General features: G+C 41.1%; 1 protein-coding gene and 2 pseudogenes across 1 annotated transcript; all 3 read right to left on the reverse strand.

Moving 5' to 3' along the window:
* Positions 1-565: 565 nt before the first annotated feature.
* Positions 566-2,655, reverse strand: LOC139194800 (L-type lectin-domain containing receptor kinase IX.1-like; annotated as a pseudogene).
* Positions 2,656-5,373: 2,718 nt separating this feature from the next.
* On the reverse strand, positions 5,374-7,822 carry LOC139194801 (L-type lectin-domain containing receptor kinase IX.1-like; annotated as a pseudogene).
* Positions 7,823-15,118: 7,296 nt separating this feature from the next.
* On the reverse strand, positions 15,119-17,418 carry LOC139194522 (L-type lectin-domain containing receptor kinase IX.1-like). The gene has a single exon (XM_070819298.1). The coding sequence runs from the start codon at positions 17,283-17,285 to the stop codon at positions 15,309-15,311; it is 1,977 nt and encodes a 658-aa protein (XP_070675399.1). The 5' UTR covers positions 17,286-17,418; the 3' UTR covers positions 15,119-15,308.
* Positions 17,419-18,889: the final 1,471 nt, after the last annotated feature.

Raw genomic sequence — 18,889 nt, forward strand, 5'->3', positions numbered from 1 at the left:
AGCAAAAAACCGAACCGTTTCAAACCGAACCCAGCCCTACTTGAATTGTTTGTTGTATCGAAGGCCTCATCGTGTAATCCGGATGAGCACACCACAGCCCAACAATCAACAAACACTCCATCTGTTTCGCATCGAACTCTCCACACAATTTAGGGTCAGCTACTTCAATAATTTTCCCTTCTCCATAAAGCTCCCAAACCCACTCCACCATGTTAATTTGAGTCCTTCCAAACTTTGGATCAATGGGTTTTCTCCCGCAAGCTATTTCCAAAGCAACAACTCTGAAGCTGTAGACATCTGTTTCCTTACTTGCCTTTTCTGTGGTAACGCATTCCGGAGCCATGTATCCCATGGTTCCAGCCAGAACCGTGGTTTGCGATTGTTTTCCATGATCCACAAGTCGAGCTAGTCCGAAATCCCCAAGTTTGGCGTTGAAATTCGAATCTAGCATGATATTGCTCGATTTAATATCCCTGTGCAGCACACATTGTTCCCATTCTTCGTGTAGATAGAACTGTTGTGCTAGGATAACACCAAACCTTTTAGAACCAACTCTTTGTAACCCACAGAAAATATATCAAATGAAATGCAAGAACAATATAGAAAAGACACCAAGATTTTAACGAGGTTCCTCCACAGTCAGTGTAACTGGAGTACGTCCTCGGAGCAGTAGGAGCTCACCCAATAATCCACTATCAACCAAATGGGAGTTTACAAAGTGTTGGCAATCTCACAACCCAAAAGCCCAATACACCCAATAGCTCTCACACACCAAAGAAACAAATAGAGAAAGAAATATAATGAATAATTTCTTCTCTATACATATAGCTCAAAGCTATTACAACAACAATTACTTTGGTGGATGATTACTAACCAATTGAAGCAGCAACTTGTTCTTCTTTTTGGGCTCTCTGTAAGACTGCAACTCTCTGAATTTTTCTCTCTATTTTTCTTCTCTAAAACAAAAGGGCAGCAGCTCTCTTCTCTCTCTCTCTCTCTCTCTCTCTCTCTCTCTCTCTCTCTCTCTCTCTCTCTCTCTCTCTCTCTCTACCACACAACCGAATGGAAGAAAGCAACCAAACCCTCCATTATTAAGGAGCCAAAACTCACGGGTGGTAAACAAAAAAAAAGCAACCCATATTTTCTTCCCCAAAACAAGGAAATATGTTGTCCACTTTTGGTTTGTTTATTCTAAAGTATATGGCCACTTGGCCACATAATCCAACAAGAACAACCCGGATGCCAAGCCTTGAGCAATTCTGTATCTTGCCTCCCAATGTAACAAGGTTTTCGGTTTGAACAAATGGGAATCTAAGCTTCCGTTGGACATGAACTCGTAAACAAGCAGGAGCTCTCCTTTTTCATGGCACCAACCGATGAGTTGCACCAGATTCCGATGCCTAAGTCACTGATGATCCTTACTTCTGCCACGTACTCCTTCATCCCCTGTCTAGACCGACTTGACACCCTCTTAACTGCAACATACGAGTCCAAGTCTTTTATGAACCCTCTATAAACCCCACCAAATCCTCCTTCTCCAAGTTTTTCTCCCTCATCGAAATTACCCGTGGATTGAGCCAATGTTTTGTACAAGAACTTCTTCGGGCCCGTCCCCTTCTCGAATTCCTCATCGATTGAGTCGTTCACCATAGGATCCTCATCATCACTACTTCCCCCTGTTTTGCCCTTCCTCCAACAAATGCACCAAACCAAAACCAACCCACCAACTAAAACCACACACCCACCAACAACCAACCCAACAACCAGCCTGATGTTGACCCCGTTTCCTGGCTCGGGCACAACAATGGGGTTCGGCTCTGGCACAGGAACCACTGGCGCCGAGTTGTTTAACTCGTTCTCATCGCGCAGTTTTGTAGAATTAAAACTCCATGAGTTGATTCTAGGTAGAGCTGTAAAAGCCCCTGTCGCGGCAGAGAACCCAACAATAACATAACCCTGCAAGTACTCATTCAGGTCAACGATGTAACTAATATTCCTCCACACTCGGAAACCATTCACAACACTAGTGTAAACAACACTAAGATTTTTTGATCCAGAATCGTAGTGAATCTGAGCAGTATTGACCCCTCCGGTTGTAATGGATCCATTCCAAGGCTTTGTAACTTTAGACTTGACAGAGTTGATGTCAATACCAACATGATCGCCGTCAGGATCTTCGACGGAAGTGACGTTATTCGTGAAGATATCAAACTCCACTGCCACAAAGGGGTACAGATTCGTCGACTCCTTATTTGGCGGGTTTATGGTGGGGAGGCCCAGAGAGCCGCCTACGCCTACAGTGGTGTTGAGTGAGGACCCGTTTGGCGCCAAAAAGAAGGCGAGTCCGTCGGCATAGAGCGTTTTTCCGTCGGAATTGATGACGAATGTAAAGTTTGTGGTGAAATCAGCGAGTTTTCCCTTGGCGTTCTCGCGGAGGAGGAAGGGTTGAGAGTAGGTGGCTCGGCCGACGCTTTGGTCCTGTCGGATGTCGGCAGCGCTTTTAGTCAGGCGGAGGAACGTGCCGTCGACGAAAGCATCTCCCTCGATAAGTAAATCGGTGAGGCCGTTTGGGAAGGAGGAGAAGTTGAAGGATAATGGAGTTGCGCAAGGGAATAGCTGAAACAAGAGAAGTTTGAGAAGAAGGACAACCACCATTTTTAATAGTATGTTTGTAATGCTTTAACAAATCAAAATAATATATGTTAGAGCGGTGCTGTACAAACCCTTGTCTTCCTTTTCATACATTACTTTTAATTTTCGAAAATCGAATTGAAAAAATTGAAAATGATTAACGAACAAAATCAACAAGGTTGCGTGTAAGATAAGAAAAATACAGATAACATCACCAATATTTATTTCATATTATTATTATTAATTTTTTTTAAGAACTCGACAGTAGGAAGTCAACTTTATTATTTGGACAGAAATTAAGTAGAGGAAGATAAAGAGTGAAACCCCAATTATGCCCCTTATTATTTATTTACAGGTATTGGGGATCCCGTCTTAATGAGTAAATTGCAGCTATAGTCTTTTAACTTTAACTCAATTGGAGTAATGGTCCCTCAACTAAAAATTCATTACCATTGGTCCCTCAACTTTAATTCAACTGGAGAAATGATTCATTAACTTTAATCCAATTATAGCAATGGTCATTCCAACATAACTCGTTTTGACAAAAAATTTGACATAGTTGACGAAAATGACCATAATTACACACTTTGATGAGTTGAGGGACCCTAAATATATAAATGGTTATTTCAATATAACTTATTTTGACAAATTTTTTATGAAATTGATGAAAATGACTATAGCTACACATTTTGATAAGTTGAGGGACCAATGGTAATGAATTTTTAGTTGAGGGACCATTGATTCAATTTGATTAAAGTTGAGGGACCATTGCTACAATTTACTCTGTCTTAATATTCGTAATCAAACCGCTTCAGAACCAAGAGTTTTTTTTTTTTTTTTTGAATGAAGGTATTATCTACACTAAGGATAATGAGTGGATTTAGTCTTAAAATGAGCTAGTAATAATATGGTTCAATTTTTGGCGAGAATCGAACCACCTCTCACTTACAAGTGAAGAATAATACCACTAGACCGTAGTACTAAGTGACTTAGAACCAAGAGTTTTATCCACTACTAGTTGATCCGATTTCTATTTCCTATTCTCCTATTTTTAAGTTCCTTGATTCTTTTGGTTTTTAAGTTTGCTTGTCTCGTTTTTGAAAAGTAAAGATGCTACAAATGCTCATTTAGTTTTCAAAGTAACTCATTAAAAATGAAACTTTCATATCCATTCATATGAGATGAGAATGAATGACGCGTTATTTCGGTGTGTCCCTACACCCAAATTCACGTTTCGAGTTATGTAGTTTATATTAGATTCGAATATTACTCAATAATAAAAAAAGGTTTATAAGGGGCGGAGTTAGTAGCAAAAAATGTATTAAATGTTTTTCCAAGATGAAATAAAGGTATGTCCACAGTTAATGATTATTTAGCTGAAATACTACTATGGGGTGTGAATGTGTAATGAATACAAAGTGACAATGTAACCCTTGAAAAAATTGAGAGGCAACTCACTTTCACTTGTCCCCTTGCCCGAAAGAAACTTAACCATACATGTGCGTATAGACTGAACCGTTTTTTCACGGATAGAGTTTGTATTGCAATGTCGAAAAATAATTATGTGATGTTTATGCACTCTGGTGCGGATTTTTTCTCATCAGATGAGATTGACCGCTCAAATTAGTTTGTCACGGAAAATCTTCTTGGCAGACATCTGGCAAAAGATAATTTCTGTTTAGAATCAATAGTCTTGCAAGATATTTGTAGTTCAATTAGTTAAAGACATTTAGTTTTACATTTGAAGTCAGAAGTTCGACTTCCGGAATATCGTTGTACCAATAAAAATCGATAATCTCAAAACTGATAAGTTAAATTTCAAGCAATGGTTATCGGAAATTTCTTCAATACTTTAGACGGTTAAAACACTTGATAATTCTTGTTTATAATTAATATTTGGTTACATTTTTTCAGTGAACTAAGGGTGCGTTTGTTGCATTGGACTATCTCGGACTGGACTAGCTTTCGGGACTAAGTTGGATTGGCTTGGCTTGGACTAAACCGGATAAGGATAGTGAAGTGTTTGGTGTAGTGCCGGATTAAACTATAGACGAAATTATTTTTAAGATTCAAATTATTTTTTTACCATTTTTAATTTACTTTTGCCTTGAAAAACAATAAACAAACAAATTTTATATTATAAAATATAATTTAGTAGTTATTTATTTTTAGAAGCCTAATTAATGTTTCACCTAAAGGTTTGCCGATTACTTTTTAGAAGATGAGAACCCAGATAATTTACAAAGGGAGTGTGATATCCACATACCCCATTTTAGTTCTCACATAACTTTTTAATTTTCGACCATCGGATTGGATGAATTGAAGAAGATCAACGGACATAAATTATCAAGGGGTGTGCGAGAAGTAAAATGGGATGTGTGGATAGCACGCCCCTTTACAAAGCTCTCTCTCTTCCTCTTCGCAATATCCCTCTCTACCTCTTCGCTTCCTAACAAATCCATTGCAATTCTTAAAATCAAACCAAAGAGCAAGAAAGAGAATGAAAATTTAAGAGTTGGGGGGGGTGCATGTGTGATTGGCTCGAAGGTGGGAGATGGGGTTGAATCTGGTTTTGGTTTTTGGGTTTTCTCGGTTTGTAGCTTTTTTAGATTTTCTGGATTCAAATTTTGGGAGTTGAATTTGGTTTTGAAAAGGAATAGGCTGCAAAATTCCACGAAATGAGTTTACAAAACTCCACGGAATGGCTTTCTCAAGTAACGAGTTTATGAGAGAAAATGAGTTTTATGGGAAATATATGTTTATCCTAGGGTATTGTGCACTTTGAAATGTTGTTGATGGTGTCACAAATTTTGTTGTAGAAGATGGGGTGATTGTGAGGCTATGGGGCGTTCCTGAAGACTCAGTTTGACCTCTTTCAGAAGTAATAGTGTCACTGTCACTGACCAATGTTGAGAATAATGTTGGAGGAGCAATATAGGTTCACACCGGCATCTTTGATGGGAGAATGGGCAGTGAAACTTCGAAGTTAAGCACTTGAATCGCTTGTTGAATTGAAGGTCTGAATATATATTATGGGTGAGCACACCATAGCCCAACAATCATCAAGCACTTCATTTTTTTCTCATCAAAATGACCTTAGAGTTTTGAATCAGCTGCTTGAATAACATTCCCTTCTTAAAAAAGCCCCCAAACCCACTTCACTAGTTCGATTTGGCTACTTTCTAATTTGAAATCGATGGGTTTTCTCCCACAAGCTATTTCCAAAGAAGCAACTCCGAAGTTGTAGACATTTGATTCCTTGGTAGACTTTCCTATGGTAACATATTCTAGAGCCATGTAGCCTCGGGTTCATGCCATAATTGTTGTTAGTGACTGTTCTCCATGGTCTACAAGTCGAGCTAACCTAAAATCTCCTAGTTTCACATTGAAGTTTGTATCTAGCATAACATTGCTCGACTTGATATCCCTGTGAAGCACACATTGTTCCCATTCTTCATGTAGATACAATAACGCAGAGGCCAACCCTTTGGCAATGTTGTATCTCACCTTCCAACTCAACAAGCTATTTCTATGAAAAGATGGGTGTGGAGCCAAAAATATTCACAAGGCGACACGTTGATTTTTGATAAGAAAAGGACAAAAATACTCTTGAGGCACATCGAGATTCCTACGCGTGAGCAGTGTGCAATCATCCTTCAACCAAGTCAAAAGTGCCCAAAATAGGTAATAATTCAAAACCTATTTCATCCATCCTCATCAAATCTTTTCTCCCAAAACATTCCTTTTAAATTATGTTTATTGGTTAATTAATAGATTTATTACCTAATTTTTCTTTTAATGGCTAATTAAACTACCAATTACACCTAAAAACACACACAAGAGGCCGGTACCCTCTCTCCCATGGGAGCCGGCCATGCCTTTTATTTTCTACCTCATTTTCCCATTTTATTAGCTAATCAATTGGGCAATTATTTTATTAATTGGCTAATTAATTAGTTAATTATTCCATAACTCCCAATTTAACACAAATCAAGAACCTAGCCCACAAAGGGAGCTAGGTGGTCGGTCCTCTCTCACCCAAGGAGGCCAGCCACTCTCCTATTTAAACCCCATCATTCTCCTCAAAATTCACTTCCAATTCTCTTGCTAAAAATTCTCTGAAATTTCTCAAACACTTTCTCTCCAAATTCTAACTTTGGCATTGAAGGTTCTTTGGCCAAAGCCCCCTCCATTCATCGTGGGCACGTGAGGTTCTTGGCCTTGACCAAAGGTGTTAATTGTTTTATAGGTGCAATTTTGTCCAAGATCAAGGAGGAAGAAATTTGCATCCACAAATTGGTGCTTTCATTGAGAGTTGAGTCCCACACTCGTAGAAGAGTCTCGCATCCAAGGTTTTTCTATTTTCTTGTCCATTTGTAGATTTTTCATACGTTTTATTATTAGAATTTTTTATTTGCGAAAATTCTTTGATAAAACGTAAAAGAGAAGTATAATGGCTAGAAATTCAGAAAATTCAACAAGTGAAAATTCCCATATTCAAGAGATGGGACCGCGGTGATCCACAAGGCTAAATGTGACAATAAGTGAAGCGGCACCACCACAACAAGGCTCCACCATGGCAACCACTGCGGTAGCTACCACGACAACCACCCCGTTGCGAGGTCAATGACACCACTTGTAACAACCACCCTCAAATATATGTATTATTTGCAATTTCACCCTAGGCTGCCACGTGTCAGCCATCTAACACCCTCTCTTTTCCCTCTCTCTGTCCCCCACCCCTGAGACCTCTGTCTTCTCCGTCTCTCTCCCGTGTCTCTCTCTGTGCTCTCCCTAGAAACTCTCTTGTGTATCTCTCTCCCTCAACCTCTCACATATCTCTCTCCCCTTGGACTCACTAGGACCTTATCACCATCAGGAGAGGCTTGCCACGAGCCAGGGACCTCTGCCCTGCGAGTTCGACGGCATGGAGCAAAGCTCCGACGAACCTTTTCTTTTTTTTCGTTGGGTAAGTCTCGAACCTTTCCTTCTCGCTGTTAGCATGATGTTTGGTTATGTTTTGTGAACTAGATCCTTCCATTTTTACGTAGGTTTTTCTTCGGAATCATTTGGGGTTGAGCACACCCATTTTCCTGCGAACCTGTGGACTTTGGGGGCTTTTTCCGGTCACCTCCGACCGAGTCACGATATTTGGAAGGTAGCAATCTTTTCCTCTCCTCTTGTTCTTCATGTTCGTACTTAGATTGGAGCCTAGAGCCCTTGTTTTCAGGTGACCGGAGTTGTAGCAGCTCCGGCCTTCCTTTTCCCTCCCCCTCGGGCTTTAGCCGTTTGGGCTAGCCCAGTACCCCAGCCCGTTTGGTTTTTCTTTTTAGTTATAGGTTTTTAAAACCCTTAGGGCCTTGGGCTGGTTTATTTTAAAGGGCTTAAAGCCCTGTCCTTTTTGTGAGGCCTTAGGGCCTTTGTGGTGTGTGTGTGTGTGTATGTAGCCCGTGTGTGTGTGTGTGAGTTAGTGTGTGTGTGTGTGAGTTAGCGTGTGTGTGTGTGTGTGTACATATGCATGCTGTGCATGTGTGTGTGTGTTAGTGGTTTGTATGTGTTTGGGCTTAAGCCCAAACCCCTTTTCTTCACCCTAAAACCCTTTTAACCCAAAAACCTTAGGTTCCTAAAATCTTTTAAACCCTAAACCCAATCCTCTAACCTATTAGCCCAAAACTTATTTAAGTTAGGAGACCTTTAACCCTAGATCCCGTCCAACCCAAACCCTTTGTGTGGAATATTCCGTTAGGGAATATTCTCTGGAATATTCTTTTGACTTTACGAAATGTATATGGGACCTTTCATAGGGTAATTCGACGTCCTGAACCCGTTTCTGACGTCCGTTTTCCCAGATTCAATTGTTATAATATAGTTTTATTTATTGGACTTTTTATGTGCTTAGGGGCAATTATAGTGGCGTTTCCGTCTTCGCTAGTTGCGCGGCTTTTCAACGGCGAAGTACTGTGAGTGGACCCCTTCTAAAATTACATGATTTTATAATTTAATTGCATAAATGATTAGCATGCCTACGAATTTATGATTCGATTTATGTTAAGCTTGTTTACTGAATTTATTGAATTCGTCTCGTGTTTTTGGTGAGGAAATAAATGTTAACCTATTTTGAGCTATATTTTAATATATGTTATTTTCTATAAAAACCATGATCTGGTAGACTATCTGATGGATGATGATAGGATGCTAGAACATGTTGTAGAAACCCCTATTTATAGTATAGACGATAGATGACTTTATACTATGAAGTGGTTGTTTATGAGAGGCGTAACTATTTGTGCGTACCTAGAGGACATTATGCTGCCTGGGGTGAGGATCTGGTGTTGGCATTTAGGCCGGGAGTTGGTAATCCCTAGCTAAGGGCCAAGGGACATAGAGCAGGCATTGGGTCGGGAGTTGGTAATCTCTGGCTACGGGCGCAGAGACCACAGAGCAGGTATTGGGCCAGGAGATATATATATTCAGTGATCTTTCTAGCAGCACACCGCGTTTACGAGATGATCTACGATATGTTTACTGTTTTGATTTCCGTGATGTTGTTCTGCGATATGGCTTTTTGAGATATTTTGGCATGCTAGGATTTTAATTAAATCCATCACTTATTATGCTAGTAGTTTTCACTATTAAACTTTGGGGGTTAGTATGTTGATAACTGTTTTATTATTATTGTATATATAAACTTGGTCCACTCACCTTTGTTTTGCGCCCCCATTCAGGACTTAGGATCAAGGCACCTAATCCCGGCGTCAAGACACTTCCGCAGCAGCATCTTTGAATCCTCTCGATGTAGGACCCACTTCTTTATTCATTCAATTTTATCTAAATTCGTTTTAGTGATTTGATTTAGTAGTATGTCCTGAGCACGTTCCTAAATTTTTAATTCATGGTATTTTAAATTCATAACCCATATTTATTTCTTATTCTTAGCTTTTGTATCAATTAATGGCTTTCGTCACCCTCGGGTGTCAGCCAACATGTGTATATCCTGGTATTCGGGGAATATCAGGGTCAGGGCGTGTCATCACTACCACGGCCCAAGCCGTGCCCTCCAAACTTGTACGGGCCCAAACCCAAGCCGTGCCATCCAAGGCCCATGACACTAAAGCCACGGCCCAAGCCATGTCACTCTAAGCCTAAACTTTGCACTTGCAAGTGCCACACGCTAAGCAGCATACACTCGTGGCATCCCAAGCAGCCCAAGACTATCTTAACCATCCAGACCTACCATCAAGCTAGAGGCATTCTCACCACATGTCTCCGCGAATTTGACATTTCCCAACTTAAATCTTGCGCCCGGAGTATACCATTTTTCTATTGCTCAAGGAGGCACATTCCTTCCAAGCTCTTCCAATCCGAATGGCGAACAACACTTGTCCCGACAAGTCATAGAGTTGACGAGCTCCCTTGTACAACAAACGACCTTGGTGAATCAGCTCTTGCAACGCACCGAGATCCAACGTGCCACATGCGAGGTGTTCCGAAGTAGGACAAGGGCAGACGAGGAACCTCTCCAGCAGCGTCTCGGTAAGCAGCCACGAATTGAGCATTCGGGCAATGTACACTCTCGATTGGGCCCCCAAGATAGAGTATACTCCCGTCTTAATGCGCGGAGGAGCATGCACTATCGACTAGGCCTACTGGCAAGTACACACTCACGGTTGGGGCCACGCTTTGATAATCAACATGAGCAGCTTTCTAGGCAAAACATTCATTAGCGGTTAGGCCTACAATGAGCATTCTTCACATCATATCGGAGCAAGCAGCACAATGAACGAAGAGAAGCAGTCACTCAATCCAGCTCAAGTTCAACCAACAGCCTGCAAAGAAACCCTTTGCTTGCTAGGAATGGACCATATGCACCGCCGCCGCGGCATGGACAAGCCGATAACATAGAAGAACAGCCTAGACCAGCATGTCAATATCGGGGGCAGAGGTAGATAGACTCCTCAACGAACGATTACATGATTTCCAACATAACGATATGACCAACATAAGCAGGCCATTCACGGACGAGATCGAGCAGGCAGAGCCTTCACGCAAGTTTAGCATGCCACACTTGACATATTTCAAAGGAGTTGGAGATTCAGAGAGGCACTTGAAACACTACCGAAGCACGATGGTCCTTTAACGGAACAACGATGCCCTTATGTGCAAAATATTCGTCACCACTCTACAAGGTGATGCGCAATATTGGTTTCACATTTTGCCACCACGATTGATCCAGAGTTTTGATGATCTTTCCTTGGTTTTCACCAAAGAATATTTATCTTACTGCTCAATCAAGAAAAAGTCCGACCACTTGTTCAACGTGAAGAAAAACCCAAAGGAGTCGCTCTGCTACTAATTGAAGAGGTTCAAAGTAGAGAAGGCAAAGATTATCAAATGTGACAACTCGATAGCAAGTGCAACCTTCCAAAAATGACTCCAACAGACCACCTACTGTTCGGAGAAATGATTATGAAAGAAGACTTAACTCTAGCAGATTCTTTTACCCTGGCAGAGAAGCATGCACTTTGGGACGAGGCTGGACGAGCAGAAAAAGCGCAGCCTCGAAAAGAGTCGGCAGTGGCTCAAAAGAAGGAAGACGGGAAACAGTCCAGCAGCAGGCATGAGGCCAAATGTATGGACCAACCTACGACCAAGGAAGGCCCGATGACCAAGAATTAGTATAAGTTCTTAATTCTGATTCATCAAATCCTTCGCGACATCAAGAATGAGCCATGGTTCAAGCTGCTGAAACAATTAAAATGAGATACTAACAAGTTGGACCACACCAAGTATTGCACATTCTACCGAGGTCCTAGTCACACAACTCACGTCTGCTACACTTGGAATAACTACCTAGAAAAGCTCGTGAAAGAAGGCAAGGTCGACAGATACTTGGACAAGCCAGCTGCGCAGCCAAGAAGGAACGCAAACTATGACGAAAAACCACCAATTAAGACGATTTGAATAAATGGTATCTTCACTGAGTCTAAGCACTTGGGGGCCATCAACAACTCTAAAAAGAGGAAAATCCCGCAGGCTCTACTAGTCACACAAGTCCAAGCAGTTGATACCCAACCTGGACCAATTATTGGCTTCACCGAGCAAGATGCAGAAAGTATTCCCACACGACGATGCCCTAGTAGTATCTATCCAACTAGCCCATGCCATAGTTGACAGAATGATGGTTGATAATGGAAATGCAGTCAACCTACTTCAACTCTCAGTCATTCAGAAGATGGGCCTAGAAAGCACAATCATACGTCGAGCATTGATACTCACTGTATTTAACGGACACACCTCAACTGCCATTGGCCGCATCACACTTGACGTGAAAACATAGCCAGTTACCTCAAAGCAAACGTTCATGATCGTAAGCGACCCATCTCTCTACAATGAGATTCTGGGAAGACCTTGGTTGATCAAGCTGGATGCTGTCACTTCCGTTGAATATCAAAAAATCTGATTCTGCATCCTCAGAGGGAAAGTCGGAGAGATCAAGTCTGACTAGGCCGCATCCCGACGATGCACTATGTAAATGTTGAAAGAGTCAAAGAAGAAGCCTTTTACCCCTGTGGAGGCTACCGAAATCCAAAGGGACGAAGAAGCTACCAAATAACAAGTACAGCAGGCGGATCGAGAAGATGGCACCCAAGCAGACGAGATCGGATAGAAACCCGAAGAGGACGCCGATGACATCATTCTTGATCCCCAGTAGCCAGAAAAGATGGCTAGAATCGGCTCACATATAAGCCTAGCCGAGAAGGAAGAACTCACGGCTTTCCTTAGGGAGAACCGAGACGTTATTGCATGGTCACCATCTGACATGCCCGGTATCGACCCCGAGGTAGCCTGTCACAAGCTGCATGTTGACCCCGCTGCCAAACTGGTGATCCAAAAGAGAAGACATTTTTCACTTGAACGAGTAGCGATCATCGAGGCAGAAATTGGCAAGTTGCTGCAAGCCGGATTCATAGAAGAGGTAGCACACTCAGCATGGCTTGCCAACGTCGTGCTAGGTATAAAGAAAAAGAAAGGCAAATGAAGGGTTTGTGTAGACTACACCGACCTGAACAAAGCATGCCCAAAAGATCCTTATCCTGTCCCTCAGATCTATTTATTAGTATATTTAACTTCTACGAACCAGCTGCTCAGCTTCTTAGACGCATACTTTGACTACAACCAAATAGCCATGTACGAACTCGACAAGGAGAAAACTACGTTTGTGATCAAGCGATGTACCTACTGCTACAAGATCATGCCTTTTGGCCGCAAGAACGCTGGAGCCACTTACCAAATGTTAGTAAATATGATGTTCAAGAAGCAAATTGGGGTAACCATGGAGGTCTATGTCGACGACATCATGGTAAAAGGCAAGCAGCGGTCAGACCACATTCGCAACTTGGCGAAAACTTTCAACTTCCTTAAAAAGTACAAAATGAAGCTTAACCCACCAAATGCACGTTTGGAGTATCTTTAGGCTGATTCTTAGGGTACTTAGTAACCCAACGAGGAATTGAAGCACATCTCAAGCAAATCCGAGCGATCTTAGAGATGAAGTCTCTAACTACCTTGAAGGAGATCCAAAGCTTGACCGAACGAGCAGTTGCCCTCAACTGCTTCATCTTGCGGTCCACCGATCGATGCAAGTCTTTTTTCAAAGCTATCAAGAGGGCACAACGAGACAAACATGATGAAGAGTGCGAAAGAGCCTTCCAAGACCTGAAGAAGTATCTCACATCACCTCTCTTACTAAGCGGAGGATTTATACATCTATCTGGTAGGCTCTGAAGTAGTAGTGAGCTCTGCCCTCATACGAGAATAGCTGGAGGCCCAATTGCCAGTATTCTACACTTCTAAAGCTCTTCTCGATGCGGAAACAAGATACCCGAAGATCGAAAAATTAATTTTGGCGCTAGTTGTTGCGGCTCGGAAGCTCAGACCATACTTTCAAGCTCATACAATCATCGTCAAGATTCAGTATCCTCTACGATCAATCCAACATGGTCCAGACGCTTCTCAACGAGTGATGAAGTATGCGTTGGAAATTGGCCAATACAGTTTAGTTTTCCGGCCCCGCACGACAATAAAGGCCCAAGCCTTGGTGGACTTCATAGCAGAATTTGTGCCTAGCCTAGGCGATGCAACAGAGTAGCCCAGTAGTGCCCCAGAAGTAGCCAAGCACACCTTAGCCTCACTTGCTCCCCTCAATGAAGATTTCTGGCATTTGCATGTCGACAACGCGTCCAACTACAAAGGCTTGGGAGCAGGCGTGGTCTTTGTCACCCCAGACGGCTCAATGCTCGAGCATGCGATCACTCTAGGCTTCAAACCATCCAACAACGAAGCAGAGTACGAGGCCCTACTAGCAGGCCTCCGAATGGCAAAAGACTTTGCGGTGAAGAAGCTCGCAATTCATTCTGATTCCCAACTAGAGCAGTTGAAGTGAAATTCCATGAAACGATCTTATGAACAGCAATATCTTAACCGATAGTAGCAGAGAACCCAACAATTACCCAATCTGGCAAGTATTGTTTCAAATCAATTATGTAAGAAAGATATTTGATCACCTCCACTTCAGTACCATTTATACCATTTTGAAAACTCGTGAATGCAACACTCAGATTTTTTGAGCTGGAGTTATAACTAGTCCAAGCATCGTTTCGTTTTCCTTCATTAATATCACCATTCCAGGGAGTGGTAATGTTAGACTTGAGAGAGTTGATGTCAATGCCCACATGATCACCGACCGGATCCCTGATTATTGGCTGCTCATTAAATTGTGAATGTATACGTTTATTCATGTTATTTGCTTCTGATGATCCAAATTGTTTTATTTGCAGTGACTGCTTCAAGGAAAATGTGCTCTTATGGGATATTCTATTTTCAAGTAATTATGCAAATGAAGCACTGGGATGACTGTCAATGGGGAATACTAGACTAGTCATTTTTGTATATCAATGACAAGGCATTTGACAATGTCTTTTTCTGTAAGTTACATAAACTTAGACAGCTTTGTAAAAATATTTGCTCCATTTTCTACTTAATGTTTATCTTAGTCTTTACTTATTTATATGTTAAAAATACAATCTATAGTTGTATTTTTGCTCCCGCAACAACGTGCGGGTAAAATTTACTAGTATTTATCTATATGTGTTTTGGTTTGTTTGATGTGAAAACTGAAGGAACGAATGGACGGCAGCTGATTTTTTGCTTATGTTTTGTTGTCCGAATGCATTGACATTGAGAAGACATGTATGTCGTCGTATAAACTTGGTGGTCATATTTGAGTATTGGGTTTTTCTTTTGACGCTCTTTCTCTGTGCATTTTGACATGTGCGTTTCTGAATGCCCTGGTAGAAAGAGCCTCTCTTTCACTTACTGCTTTCCCAGTTCAAACCCTCTTGCAATCTCTTGTTATAAATTTATGAGTATAACATATAATTACAACATGATGGTAAGTTCATTATCATCAAAGTAACAACTATATATGTCGTCGAACATATTTACTTAAAAATATTCATTATAAAAAATGTATTACACGCAAATTTATATATTTGTATTACAGAGTGAGATTAAATTTATCTTGTATACAGAAGTGAGGCTGATGGAGAAGAATTGGATGCAGAAGATGAGGTGAATTGTGACGAGTTGGTGTTGTAGCCATGACCCGAAGACTCTGTCTAACGTCTTTCCAAATCAGTATTGTAACTCGACGAGATTGAAAATGATACCGGAAGAGATAAGTAGCTGGCCACCGGCATCTTTGATGGGAGAATGGGCAACGGAACTTCGAAGTTAAGTACTTGAATTGTTTGTTGTATCGAAGATCTCATCGTGTAATCCGGATGAGCACACCACAACCCAACAATCAACAAACACTCCATCTGTTTCGCATCGAACTCTCCACACAATTTAGGGTCAGCTGCTTCAATGATTTTCCCTTCTCCATAAAGCTCCCAAACCCACTCCACCATGTTAATTTGAGTCCTTCCCAACTTTGGATCAATGGGTTTTCTCCCGCAAGCTATCTCCAAGGCAACAACTCCGAAGCTGTAGACATCTGTTTCCTTGCTTGCCTTTCCTGTGGTAAGGCATTCTGGGGCCATGTATCCCATGGTTCCAGCCAGAACTGTGGTTTGCGATTGTTTGCCATGATCCACAAGTCGAGCTAATCCGAAATCCCCAAGTTTGGCGTTGAAATTTGAATCCAGCATAATATTGCTGGATTTGATATCCCTGTGCAGCACACATTGTTCCCATTCTTCGTGTAGATATAACAAACCGGATGCCAAGCCTTGGGCAATTCTGTATCTTGCCTCCCAATGTAACACGGTTTTAGGTTTGAACAAATGGGAATCTAAGCTTCCGTTGGACATGAACTCGTAAACAAGCAGGAGCTCTCTTTTTTCATGGCACCAACCGATGAGTTGCACCAGATTCCGATGCCTAAGTCGACTGATGATCCTTACTTCTGCAGCATACTCCTTCATACCCTGTCTAGACCCACTCGATACCCTCTTAACAGCAACATACGAGTCCAAGTCGTCTATGAACCCTCTATAAACTCCACCAAATCCTCCCTCTCCAAGCTTTTCTCCCTCATCGAAATTACCCGTGGATTGAGCCAATGTCTTGTACGAAAACTTCTTCGGGCCCGTCCCCTTCTCGAATTCCTCATCGATCGAGTCGTTCACCATAGGATCCTCATCATCACTACTTTCCCCTGTTTTGCCCTTCCTCCAACAAATGCACCAAACCAAAACCAACCCACCAGCCAAAACCACACACCCACCAACAACCAACCCAACAACCAGTCCGACGTTGACCCCATTTACTGGCGCCGAGTTGTTAAACTCGTTCTCATCGCGCAGTTCTGTAGAACTAAAATTCCATGAGTTGATTTTATGTAGAGCTGTAAGACTCCCTGTCGCGGCAGAGAACCCAACAACAACATAACCCTGCAAGTACTCATTCAGGTCTACAATGTAACTAATATTCCTCCATACTGGGACACCATTTACAAAACTAGTGTAAACAACACTAAGAATTTTTGATCCAGAATCGTAGCGAATCCGAGCATTATTTTCCCCGCCGGTTGTAATGGATCCATTCCAAGGGTTTAAAACTTTAGAATTGACAGAGTTGATGTCAATACCAATATGATCGCCGACAGGATCATTGACGCAAGTTTGGTTATTCGTGAAGATATCAAACTCCACTGCCACAAAGGGGTACAGATTCGTCGACTCATTATTTAGCGGGATTGTGACGGGGAGGCCTAGAGAGCCGCCTCTGCCTACTGCGGTGTTGAGTGAGGACCCGTTTGGCGCCAAAAAGAAGGCGAGTCCGTCGGCGTAGGGCGTTTTGCCTACGGAGTCGATGACGAACGTGAAGTTTGTGGTGAAATCAGCGAGTTTTCCGGTGGCGTTCTCGCGGAGGAGGAAGGGTTGAGAATAGGTGGCTCGGCCGTCGCTCCAGCTCTGGTGGCCGTCGAGAGCGCTATTAGTCAGGCGGAGGAACCTGCCGTCGGCGGAAGCATCTCCCTCGAGAAATAAATTGTGGGGGACTTTTGGGAAGGAGGAGAAGTTGAAGGATAATGGAGTTGCACAAGGGAGGAGCTGAAACAAGAGAAGTTTGAGAAGAAGGACAACCACCATGTTTGTAATGCTTTTACCGATTAAGCTGTGATCATCTAAAAATATAGCAGAGATCGTAGAATTTAATTTTTTTAGGGATTTTATCACCAGCCCCCTTTGTTTACCAATTCAAATCAAAATAATTTAACTTGGAACTGAGCAATTGATTTACTACTATAGTGGTAGTGGTTGACATGCTCCAAATTTTCATGTTTGATTCTGAGTTGGGCTTTTTTTTTTAGTTTTTGTTTTTGTTTTTTTGTTTTTGTTTTTGTTTTTTTGTTTTTTGCTGTCAATGTAATGACTAATGATCAAATTCAAAAGTTTCTAAAACTGCCTTTATATTAAATATATTTTAGGTGGTGCTTATCTAAGCAACTTTTTTTTTATTATCTTTTACATATATATTTTTTTAATTATCAGTTAGATCGAATGAAGTGAACAAGATTAGACGACAAAATTAACAAGGTGTGTGGATGATAATATAGCAGCACCCATATTTTATTCAATGTTCTAAAAATTCCCACCTAGCACTGCCTAGGCGCTAGGTAGCTAGCCACCGTCTCAATTAATCTATAGGCGTTTGAAAATTAAGAAAGGGCATCTGCCTAACCCACCCAGATGCCCGTCTAGTCCGCCTATGCACCTACCAATGTTGTGACATGACTCTCAGTTATACAGAAAATTGATAACTTTTAGTTTGCATTTTATTTTTTCAATAAAATGTAAAAAATTTGTTAAATACTTGAATGAACACTTATTATTCCTTACGTTCTCAACATGTTTTAATACTTTATAATTTATAGGCCATTTTATTTTTCAATTTATCATATCTCAATACAATTATGTATCATTTTTAAGTATAAATATGCACTTATTTATACAATAAATAATAAATTTACTCAAATCCCCCTAGCCGCTAGGCGTTAGGCCCTAGCCCGCCGCCCGACTAGCGTCTTTTAGAACCTTGATTTTATTATATATTCGTATTTTTTAAGAACTCGACAATAAGTAAACGGTGTTATTTGGAAAAAGGTAATGCTAGAGAAACTAAATTTAGAGATAAAATTTGCAAACTAAAATGATGTCTCACAAATAAGATGAGCACGTTTATCAATGCTTAAGTAATAAACCAATAATCAACTTCCATGTCCTTTAAATTTCAAAATTTTGTTTTCAAATTTAATCTCTCCAACATTACCCTTTGAAAAATTCAAGTGCTTCATCAAAAAACCTAACCTGTGATAGAAAAGTTATATTTTCATATCTTGAGTTAATAAGATTACAACCTTTAGTATTTATACATTTACATCACCACACAAATGATTGACAACTCACTTATAACAAATCCTAACTGTCTGAACAATATTAACAACAGACTCTAACAGATTATAGAAACATTTACAAACTAATACTTCTCTGTCCTATCTTTTACACTATGGTCCTTAATATCCCCCTTCAAACCGATCTGAGGGAACCGAAAAGAGAGTTTGGTTCTAAGAAGCAGAAATCTGGGCTTGGTTAAGGACTTTGTACATATATCTGCAACTTGGTCTTGAGAACAGATGAAATGAACGGAAATAGCACGGCAAAGCACTTTCTCCCGAATATAGTGATAATTTATT

The sequence above is a fragment of the Malus domestica genome, chromosome 03, assembly GCF_042453785.1.
Source record: "Malus domestica chromosome 03, GDT2T_hap1".
NCBI lineage: Eukaryota > Viridiplantae > Streptophyta > Magnoliopsida > Rosales > Rosaceae > Malus > Malus domestica.

Excerpts from the sequence above, each read along its gene's own strand:
- LOC139194522 (XM_070819298.1), bottom strand. The coding sequence starts at position 17,285 with ATGGTGGTTGTCCTTCTTCTCAAACTTCTCTTGTTTCAGCTCCTCCCT.